The 11,750-nt window shown below is 42.9% G+C and overlaps 1 protein-coding gene across 4 annotated transcripts in view; it reads left to right on the top strand.

Moving 5' to 3' along the window:
* Positions 1-2,834: 2,834 nt before the first annotated feature.
* Map3k4 (mitogen-activated protein kinase kinase kinase 4) overlaps positions 2,835-11,750 on the top strand; it is a 109,047-nt gene continuing 100,131 nt past the window's right edge. For all 4 annotated transcript variants that reach the window (XM_074070935.1, XM_074070918.1, XM_074070928.1 and 1 more), the window contains exon 1: positions 2,835-3,137. In XM_074070935.1, coding sequence (XP_073927036.1) covers positions 2,989-3,137 — 149 coding nt within the window. In that variant the 5' untranslated portion in view covers positions 2,835-2,988. The remainder of the gene's footprint in view (positions 3,138-11,750) is intronic.

Below are 11,750 nucleotides of genomic sequence, written 5' to 3'. Positions count from 1 at the left end.
CAGTGACAAATTAAGAGGCAAAAGACTACTCACTGGAACCACAGGGGCCAGAGATCCTCTGTAGCCCCTTTTTCTGATGTTTTTTTAAGCTGGATGGATTGAAGAATGTAGTTAAAATAAAAGCCAATTAACAAGAGAAAAGCAAGCAAGTTTTCATAATTTTATATGTACGTGGAGATCTTCACAAGGGAAGTCCAAAGAAATGAGCAAAGCGTGATGCTGGTACTTTTCTAGACGATGTACAACACACCTGTGAAGGAGTGACGGGCGAATGGGGAAGTCTGGAGCTCTGTTACTAAGCGATGCTGCTGGAAGGGAAGGGTGTTTTCAGTTGTTTATTCAAGTTCACAGAAGCCCCCGCTACCAGTTACCAGTCACTGGGGATCAAGGAAATTTCCCGGTACTGCCATGTGAAGGCCCCTTATGTCTTGCTGCATGTAGGACATGATCGGCAGGCCAAGTTACATCTGAAGTTACAGCTCCTCAGGTGACTTCAGAGTGAAATGGTCAATGTGTCAATCTGGCATAATTTGAAGGAGCATCCTTAGCTCCTTCAAAACAATATTTATGGGGCTCCTATCTGAGGTCAGATGCAGTGCTGGGCACTCAAGACATTGGGTGGCCAGGCAGACCACAGAAGGAGCGACCACAGTGGAGAAGGCTGAAAAGGAAGGAAAGGACTCAGGGGGCCACAGAAGTGGGTGCTGTGAGGGCCTGTTCCCCGCCCTGGAGATGCAGAAGTGGCCTGGGGAGGGGGTCAGCCTGCATGCAGGGATTCAGGGTGGGGGTGGGGCAAAAGTCCCTGCACTTAAATTTAGGTTTCTACACATATATGGTTAGTTGAATGCAAATTAGGACTAAAACAGGACACAAGTGGAAAAGGAAGAAAACATGAAGTCATGGTCTCCCTAAGACTCATTTGTCTGTCAAGAGTTTTGTGATTTGGATGCACCTGTGTGCACATCAGCTGGCTTCAAGTCACACTTCCATAGAATACAAACATGGAAGAATACACAACAGTCCAGTGTTTTTCAAAGGGGAGGGCTTTATAACATCTAAAATCCCGAATACAACTTCTAAGAAGGGTTCTGGCTCAGCAAATTGCAAAAGGAATTTAAGTGGAGAAGGAGAACCACAGAAAACTGGGAACAAACACTGATGAGCTTTCTTCACACCAGGGAAATGAACCAGTTATGGACGAGATCTGTAGAGGGAGAAGAGGGAGTACACTACATATACACTTGGGAAGACAGCACAATGAAGCCACCAAACACTGAAATAAGGGGTAGCAGGAGGGGGGCAACGGGAAAATAACACAGGGGGTGAACTTGTTCAAGGTACCACTGTATGCACATATGGAATCACCACAGTAAAATCCCCTTGTATTTTTAATGTATGCTAGTTCAAAGATAAAATAAAAGATACAAGAAACCCTTCAATACCACCAATAAATAAATAAATAAATACATGAAGTCTCAGTTAAAGAAACAAAGTCTGTAGCTCTTATTCAGATAAATCTGCTTCTTGCCTTTGGACACTTGTTTTTGCTTTCTATTTTCTCTTCGTATCAGGCTCTATGAGGGAAAGATTGAGGCTGATTTGCTCACTGCTGTATCCCCAGCATCTAGTACAGTCCTGACACATACGTGCATTTAATAAGTGCTTGTTGAATGCATGCTGTTGAAAAAATAAAATGAATGTCAACTCAGAAATTCAGCACTATCTACCAGGCCTACTGATACAGACTGCTGTAATAAAGAAAACAGAAGGAAGCATTCTCTAAAGACATCTCTGAACTTTGCAACTGGCCTTTAAGTCTTACCCGTTTAATTTTTGTCTTGGTCGATTTTCTTACCAACATTTGTTCAAATATGTATTTTATATGTAAAACCCAACAGAATGAGGTTTTGTTGTTGTTTAAATCAGCACATTAGAATGAAACACAACTGTAAATGATGCTACTTTCGAACGGACTCCAGATTGAAATCCATGGGAAATGTAAATGTTTGCGACTTTAAGGTTGAAGCCCCACGCTCTAAGAATAAAGGATGCATTGGCATTTGAATAGTTTTCCCACAATTGAAATAATCTTAAGAACTTTTTTATTTTCGTTCCTCCTCCTTTCATTGTAGTAAAATTTTTCTTTTTTTCTGGAGTAGGACTAAAATGTTTTTGTTGTTGATGTCTTGTGTTTTGAGACAGGTTCTTGATACGTAGCCCAGGCTGGCCTCGAACTCGTGACCTTCCTGCCTCAGCCTCGAGTGCTGGGATTAGGGTGTGCACCACCAAGCTCGGGTGAAAACTGTATTCTTTTCCACTTGGTTGGTGTGAGAGTCACTTCAACGTCCCGAGAGTCCAGACACTTTATTTCTAGGCTCAACAATCTTAAGTTTTGCGAGTTGGACGCAGGCTGCGCTCTTCCCAGCCAGAGCCGTGGGCGTGCGGGTGACGTCATCCGAGTTCGCAAAGACGTCGACCTCGGGCGGCGGCGATCCGCAGGGTCAAGTTTACAAAGCGGTTAGCAGATCCTCCATCCGAGACAGCACGGCCTCTTCCTCGGGTCCACTTGTTCGCCGCCCAAGACCTGGTCGGGGGACCCGAGGCGCCCAGCCCACCGCGGCCCAGCCCGGCCCGAGCGCGTGCAGACTCTGGCGGCATGGGAGAGCAGCGGACGCCGACACCTGGCGCGCCGTGTGCATCGCACTCCTCCGCCCCGCCCCTCCCGCCCTCGGCCCCGCCCCTCCCACCCTCGGCCACGCCCACGGCCACGCCCCGCGCCCTCCGCCCTCTGAAGTTTGTCCCTCGCCGCCCGTCGTCCCCGGCGCTCGGCCGGCCGCCGTCCCCACCAAGATGGCCGCGGCGCGCACGGCTCCTGCGGCGGGCTAGAGGCGGAGGCGGAGCCGAGTCACTCCCGCACTTCGGGCTTCGGTTCCCCGCGCCAGGCTGCAGCTTCCTGCCCGCCGCGGCCATGCGGGGCTCGGTGCACGGATGAGAGAAGCCGCCGCCCAGCTGGTCCCCCCTCCCGCCTTCGCCGTCACCCCTGCCGCCGCCATGGAGGAGCCGCCGCCGCCGCCGCCGCCACCGCCACCGCCGCCGCCACCGCCGGAAACCGAGCCCGAGCGCTGCCCGGCGGCCAGGTGAGTGAGTGTGGCGGCTGCGGCCGGCCCGAGTCGGCCCCTGAGCAATGGGGTGCGGGGGGCTCTGCGTCCCCTCCAGGTGCAGAGCCCGGGCCCCGAGGCCGAGCGACTCCCCCTGTCGCCCCGAGCCGCGGTGGCCCTGCCTCCGCCCCCCCCCGAGTCGGGGGCGCGCCGGGGTCCGCGGGTGCACGGCCTCCTCCTGCACCCCCATGTCCACCTCCACACCCGCCCCCCCCCCCAAAGAAAAAAACAAACCGTGCTGACTCCCGGGAGGAGACCGCCCTCGGGTGGGAGACAGGTCGGTCCTCCCGAGGTCCCTGAACTGTCCTGCAGCGGTGGCCTTGTGCAGATGGTGGCTCACACGTGCCTAAAGTGAGGGGCGATTCGTCCAGCTAACGTTAGGCTGCTGCAGCCGGCTCCGAGACGGCGCTCTCTCGGCAGCCGGGGCACTGGTTGCATTGCGTTCCGTGCAGGCTTTGTTACTTGCTCAGTGTCTTTATTCTTGGTTGCGAGCACGGACTCACCTCCAGCAGGCTTTCCCTCCCTGGAGCCTGTGTGCGCGATCGCTTGCCCTCAACTGCCTGTCCTTAGCATCCCGATGTAAACTTGCAAACTGCTGCCCCCTGTCCCACGTCGTGAAAATACTCCCACAGCTCCTCCCGTCTTACGGTCTTGCTCTGTAGTTCCAGGAATAAGGCAGCCAAATGTCCTTTCTTTTTCCTGCTTAAATTTTAAACAGCTCTATAGCTGTAGTTGGAGCTGAACACAGGAGCCACATTCTTGCTTGTCATCACCTGTGGGCCCAGAGGGATTTGTTTTATTTTTTTTAAAGCTGTGAAGAAAGTCGTTGCTTGGTGTTCCTCAACTCCAAGATATTTTTGTAAGCTTTTAAGGAGCAGCTTCTCCGAATAATGGTACGGAATGTCATGAGAATTCTCTTTGAATTCATCTATCATGTTTTAGAAGTTTGGTCAGGAAGTTTATTATGTAAATTTGCTGATGGATTCTGCTGTTGGTCCATTTTGACCCCTTTTGAAGCTTTTCTTCCAAATTAATAACTTTGAGCCCTTATTTAATGCTTAAAATGTTTCACACTTACTCAGTTCAGTTCTATTCTTCATTTAGTCTTTACAGCAGTCTTATGAACTAATCTTCTATTATTTCATACATAGGAGGAAGCCAGGGCACAAAGTTGAAGTACCTTGCTAGAGTTTCACAGCTGATTATGAACCAAAGTCTGGCTGCAGAGCCTGTGCCTTAATTATGAGGAAGAGGTATTTCATTATCCTCAGGTCAGAAGATATAATCTGTGTCCCTATACTCTGGGTAAAAATGAACTTGAGCATTCTTAGGTAAAGGTGGGAAGGGCAGAGACGAAAATGTGCTGAAAAGTGACTGCTTTCCTATTGATAAAAAAGAAACCTGCCTTTTCAGCCAGATTTTGTCTCTCTTTGTTATAATAAAAATAGGTCAGGATAATGGGCTTCATCCAACTTTAAGTGAGCAGCAGTGTACAGAACAAGAAGGTCTTAGAATTATTTTTCTTAGCAACATTGCAGTTAATTTTACAGTAGCAAATCTGTAGGACAGATTACTCGGTAAAGCTGTCTGTCCTTTTGCCTTTTTTATGCCCTTATTGTCACCACCACCTCTTCAGTATACAGAGCTGATTTCTGACAAGCTTACTGTGTAGATCCTTAGTAAAAGATGCTGGAGGGTGTTCTTAAGTTTATTTGAATTTTTATGTTTGTAACCATTTAAAAGAAGCTGAAAAATGTGCTAAATGCCACCTTTTAACACACTGGGGATCAACAGTGTGGTTATTTGTGTTACCAGGTTAACTGGTTTTGTGACGGACCAGAATAAAGCACTCTGCTATCTTTGTTCATCTACCTTATGTCATTGATTAGGAGGGTTGTGTTAATGCACAGCTCTTCTGTAGGGTTCAGGCCTGTACATGTTGGCCTACAAAGCTGTATGGCAAGTGCACCACTGGCAGATGCCAGCCCGCCCAGGACATCTGTTGGTGTGTGCTTTCCTCCTGACTCGAGTTATGCAATGACCCAAGAACACAAAACAGGTCAAGAGGTGATAGTACTCTGTTATGGCTTTATTGCTTATTGTCAGTTGCACATAGTTCTTGCCCTTATTTTTGGTAAAGAGCTCATGATAAGGATGGCAGTTGTTATTCTAATTAACCTTTCAAGCAAACATTCCTTGTCATTTCTTTTTTAAGCTGCTGGGTAGGTTTTAGGAGGATTGCGAATTTATTAGGAGAGCCATTAGAACTAATTTCAGACCACTTACCTTTGTGATTTCTTGGATCTGTGGACTTAAAAAGACAGGATAAATTGGATGTTAAGTCTGATAGAATGCTCTGGTCTACTGTAATCTTTCATTTAAAATATTCATGTTAAATACAGCCTTCTTGTTTTCACTGACCTCTTAAGTACATGTCAATGAGTCTGATAACTTTTTTCTTATCCAGTAACTTTATCTGTTACTTACTTTATGTAGCTTGGTTCTTGTAAGTTCATTTGAGAAAAAGGATTTCACTGCTAAAAAAGGATTTGAGTATCATCACTCCTGGGTGATTTGATCTCTCTCTCATTTGAATGCCTGCCTGTTTCAGTCTTGACCCCTACCCTCAGTGCAACATTGGTGGCTGATGTGCCTTTAGACCGCTGTAACAGTAGATACCCTTGGCAGGGGCAGCTTTAGAAGAGAGAGGCAGTCAACAGGCAGCAGTGATGGCAGAAACTTCATGTTTTGAAATGGGTATGGCTTGACTGGGTTCTGGTTCCCTTTAATTGTCATATTGTAGAGAAGTTGCTCTACTTCCTTCCCGTATATGCTTTTGGTATCTTGCAAATCTTGTTCTGAACTCTCCTGAAATATGGGGATATAAAGGTCTTTACTCTTGCTGGACACATTTGCCTTAATAACTTCCTGCTCCTTAATGATTCCTCCTTCCTCAGTGATTATCTTTTTACTCATGCCTTTCTCTTGTCTCAGCCAGGTAGTGTGTGTTCTGCTTAAAGACCATTTAATGTTGCCTGTCATCAGACTTTTGGAAGTAGTTTTCTAAAGAAGAGAGTATGAAAGAGATGTCGGAAAGGAGACTGGCTGACAGTTCTAGGTCTTTGTCACCTGTCACTTTGGCCGAGTGAGCAAGGTCCAAGGGCCAGGCATCAGCTTCTCAGGCACAGCGAGTTAGTGTTGTGCACAGGTGGCTCAGTGTGTGCTCTTGCTTATAAAAAGCCATAGTATTACTGAGAAATTGATTGGTAAGCATGATATTAGCAAGGGAAATGAGTCGAATAATCCTGATCTTCATAAATAATGTTAGCAGACCAGGGAGGTTGGCTTGCATCCCACTGGGGCACAGCCTTTGCTTCTAGTAGGAGAGACAGGAGACAGTGTTACTCTTAACTTTTCATCCTAGGTTTCACAAGTGCTGCTTTTTTATTCTTGTCACAAAATTCCCTCAGTTAGTTGAGTTATAGTATGCTTGTTTTTAATCTTCAGTCTTACTATAATTAGATTAGGACAAATCTTTTCCTGCTTTAATTTGGAGTGTAGTATGTCTTGTTCTTTAAAGACATTTGTTTAAGAAAAACCTGCATGACAGGTAGGTTTTTACTCTGAGTCTTAGAGGATCAACTTATTGTCTCCATTCTCCCCATAAATCCCCCACATCCCACAAAGCATCCTTTGGAGTAGTTTCTGAAAAGGTGTGGCGAAGATGTCACTGGTTGATACTTTCATAAAATTCTTTTTGAAAATTGTATTCAAAGAAGAGTGTGATGGGATATGTTTTTTCTGGATTTAAGTAAAAATCAAATTTAAAAAATTAGAATTCTATGTAAGCTATTAGAACTTTTTAAAATAATGTTTATTGACATGGAGATGCTCACGGTACTGAACTTTTGGGGACTTGAGTATCTATTTTAAGAAAGATTTTCAAATACTTTACTGCTTTATGTATCTCCTACTATGTTCAGTGCAAGAAACAGATTACAAAACAGTATTTGTAAAAGATGGCAGCCCAGGTTTGAGGTGGCTGCCCAGCTCCTGTTGTTTCTCCTCTAACTCTGTCTGCCATACCTCTTCAGGGGACACATGGGAGCCACCCTCTTCTTACAGATTCCTGCTACAGGAATGGACATTTGAGCTAAGCCTTACTGTTAGGGTTCTTTCCTTGAACTTTTCACGTTGGAGCTAGGGGAGAGAAACACTCATTTGGTAACAGAAGTACATTCTTCGAATTCTGAGTTGCTGCGGTCAGTCATGGAGAAGCTGTTTGGTCTCCACAGTGATGTGAGCCTGTGGAGAAAAGCAGAGTGCTGACAGAGGTCTTTGGCCAGTTGGCCGCCTCCTCTTTCTCTTGACATGACATGAAAGTCTCTGCTCTTAAACTATTAATTTGGTTGGGTTTCTTAAAACCCTAACTAGTACTCAGTATGTTCCCATTTTAAAAACTATCCATGTACACTGAAAAAGAATTAGAAGTTACATACCAGTTTTTGCTCAATTTTTTTTTATAATGAACATGTTACATGGTTTTATTTTTAAATAAAAGCCTAATTATAGGGCCCAACTTCTTAACTAGTGTATTTATAATTTTAAGTTTCCTTACTTTGAATTTTTACTAAATTGATGATATTCCATATGTCATATGCAGAGAATATTGTTAGCAAATTTAAATGAACTTAAATTTTGTATCTGAACTAACTGAGCTGACTATAGCAAGGTGATTTGCAGAAAACCTTAGTTTGTTGTGGCCTACAGAATTTCTACATTAGAGACAACTCGAGAAGAAACAAAACAAAGGGTTTGCTTTATGGTGGCCTGGAACATTTACGTTTTTAGAGCTCCACAGACCTGTCTCCTGTGACAGTACGGAGCCCCGTTTGCCTTCAAGTGTTTTCACTAACAGACAAAATGAAGATTTGTTTTTGACTTGCAAGTACGCTCACCTGGCCTGTTTTGTAGACATCAATAGAAGTATCAGTCTTTGTGACGGAATGGATGACACACGTTTGTGAAGCAGGAGGGAGTGTACTCAGCATGTAGTAGGCATTCTGTCAAAAGGGTTTCATAAATGATTTCATTTCAGTGTTATTTCTGAAGAATTAAACCATCTGTGGAGAAAAGTGAACACTGAGCATTAAAAAGCTGATCGATTGTTGTTTTGGGGGTAAGCCTTTTGCATATGAGCAGGCTTTTTGGCAGAACTGTTGAATGGTAGGACTTTCTGAATGGGGCTCGTTGGAGGACAACTAGTTAGAGATGTCAAATCAGTAGAAATTGTCACCTTTTTAGTCTGTCAGTGAAAATTTTTGAAGGAAAAATTGAAACGTTTTTCTTTAAAATCTAAAGTCTTTACATAAGAACATGAAAATGTAGGTATGACTTGGTTAACCTTGTAAAATATTTGGAATTAGTTTATTGAATGTGTGTTTAGTTTTTACTCAATGAAGAGCCACTGGTAGAGTGGCTCAAGTGGTGGGAGCACCTGCCTCACAAGTGTGAGAGGCCCTGAGTTCAAACCCCAGTACTGCCAAAAAAAAAAAAAAAGTTCAGAGTCTGAGGAACTTGGATATCACCTGGGCTGCACTGTCATTTTGGAATGAGAAACTGCAGTTTAGAACCAGGCCTGTAGGCTCTTGCTTCTCTTTCCCTTTACCACACTGTGCTCTACTGATTAGGGCCTAAAGCCAGGTGTTCTTCAGGTCACCTGATCACCTAGTCCAGCTTCAGCTCAAGCCACAGGAGCAAGTAGTTGGCCACTGTGGAATGCTTTATGTTCTCAATCAATTAGACCTTGTAGGATTAAACAGATGAAAAATGCTAAGAAATCTCCCCCAAACTCATTGTTAACAACTTGTTTTTCTTCATGCAACTTCACTTCACAGGATAAAGAAGAGCCAGTGCTCAAACCTTTTTAGATCAGTTGTTAATCTCCTGAGTTGTCTTTAGATCAAGTAGGCAGTGAGCTTGGAGCTTCCCTCTGTGCTAATGATTTTGTAATGGTAGTTGTGACTGTGTACTGCAGTAAGAAATGTGTTCTGCAGCAGTGCCTATATGCTGTGTAGCAAAAGTAAAGTTAAATAATATTTGGTCTTATATAACCCACTGATTTTATTAAAATTGCTCACTATGACTTACTAAATTGATTTTAAAACTCACAAATGGGTTGTGGTCCTGTGTTTATGTGGCTACTAAAAATAAAAAGGATGCTGCTGTCCTTTGTCCTTGTCCCTTGAGACTGAATGGGAGAACAAGTACAGTATTTGTCAACTAAGTGATCAGAAGGAATTTTAAAGGAAGTAGGCAATATTAGAATCTGAATACTTATTCCTTGAAAATAGCATTGTTACCGCAGGGCCAGAGCAAAGAGTACACCTGAAACTCCTCTCAGAGTGTTCTCTTGGGTGCTTGTCCTTAAAGTACAAGAACTGTAAGATTGGTTTAGAATTTAGGATTAAGTTTAGAGTAATGTTGGGTTGGAATAGGTGAATGTTTAGGTGACTTACTCATTTTCTCCTAAAACACCTACCTGTCTTTAAAGGTTTTTCAAATAGAGCAGTCAATCCTCAAGGAAAAATGAAATGCAGCATACATATGTACATTTATGTATGCGAGAGTGTGTGTAGGAAGAGGGAAGGGGGGGAGGGAACACACATGTATTTGTTATGACACAGGAGTTTTTGCTTCAGATCTCTTAAGCATTGCTTACTTCAGGGTCAGCCTTGACATTGACATCTCCCCTTGTCCTGTATTAAGAGTGCCTTCTGTTCATGTCCTTAGAGCCGTTTGTAGTTTTCGGCCATAGTTTGTGCTACTATCTGCAGTTATATAATTATGCTCATACTTGTTTACTGTCTTCTTCCATCAGTAAACATGAAACTCCTGGAGGGCAGGGACATTGTTGTTTTGTTTACTTTATATCCCAGTTGCTTGCATGGAGCCTAACAACACTAGGAGTGTTGATACTTGTTGGATGGAGGCAATGAATATAAAACTTAGGTTTTGAGTCTGACCTTTGATTCTGATCTCTGTGATGTGGAGAAAGTTATTTAATTCTTAGTTTTTTAAATTTTTTTTTAAATCGGTGAAACAAAATTGAACTCAGCGCCTGTTCCCTGCACTTGCTAGGCAGGTACTCTACCACTGGAACCACTCTGCCAGCTCTGAGTTTTTTCTGTTGAAAAACAAAAATAGTAGTGGTATCCACTTCCTAGGATGTTACTGAGAGTAAATGAACTAATAATGCATTTTATATAGTAAGTGCTCAGTATTTGCTCCATTACTACATTTCTTGCTTTGATCCTTGTTTGGTTTAAGGTGAAAAGTGGTCAAGTCCCACTGTATCTAATTTTCTTGAAAAGCTATCAGATATGCTTTGAAGCTAGATACATTTTAAAAACAGCTGTAGTAATCTGATGTTCAAGAAACATTCTTTTTTTAATGTTTCTGTAGGAGCCACAGACGTGAGAAAGAGACCTAGCCTTTGCTAACTGCTCTTTACCTTCACTTGTGACTAATTTTGCAAATTATTCCTACAAGTGTTTGGAATTCTGACTGGCCCTTAGAGGTCCTAAATCATGCTACTAAATTCAGAAATGTCTTACTAGTGCTAATGATTTGTTTAGGTCAGAAGGGAAAGTTGCCTTTTTCTTTGGAAGTTTATTTTTGGTGTTCATTTAAATTGACCTGCCTTTATAACTTAGATTACTAATTTTTAAACTGTTGTGCACTGTATTTAAGAGTAGTATTCTTCAGATCTTGTTGCTCCCTCAGAAAAGTAAGAGCTGTTCACTTACTAAAACTAAATCACAGTCTGATTCTAAAAGCAACTTATGGCCATTAATGGGATAACCACCATAATCTTACCACCTAAAATGTTTATCATTAACATTTTTTTCTTTTTTCTTTTTGGTGGTGGCACTGGGGTTTGAACTCAAGGCACCCTGTTTGCTAAGCAAGCACTCACTTGAGCCATCCCTCTAGCTTTCAGTTATTCTTCAGACAGGGTCTTGTGTTTTTGCCTAGAAACAGCCCTACCTATGTTCTCCTGCATAGCTGGGATTAGAGACGTGAGCTTGTTAGCAAGATGGGGTCTCGCTAATTATTTGCCCTGGCTGACCTAGAACCACCATCCTTGGATCTCTAATTTCAGGCATGAACTATCATACTTAGGCTATCAACATTTTGATGGTGATAATATTTATCACTAATGGACTTCTTTTGGGGTTGTTTCTTGTACATGTATTTTTTCCCTCTATCCGGTTTATCTTTACAAACTACTGTATCATTTTCCTGTCATTAAACAACAGGCATATTCTTATTTACATCCCATAATTTAACTATTTGAATTATAACATTTTCACAGCATACATGGTTTATAACATACATGGTTTCTGTTTGTAATTAATGATTTGATTAAAAAATTAATGTAACTTTTTTAGCAATCTGGGTTTTTCTTTATGATAGATTCATAAGGCACATAGAGTTTTAAGGTTCTTTGAGACATGTTGCCACATTTCTTTACAGAAATGTACTCAGTTGTTTTTCTTACATTAGTGTGAAAGACAAAATGCATTGGAC

This window comes from Castor canadensis, chromosome 1 (assembly GCF_047511655.1).
Source record: "Castor canadensis chromosome 1, mCasCan1.hap1v2, whole genome shotgun sequence".
In the NCBI taxonomy this organism is placed as follows: domain Eukaryota; kingdom Metazoa; phylum Chordata; class Mammalia; order Rodentia; family Castoridae; genus Castor; species Castor canadensis.
The sequence above is the reverse complement of the archived record's forward strand: the minus strand, read 5'-3'. Positions and strand labels throughout refer to the sequence as shown.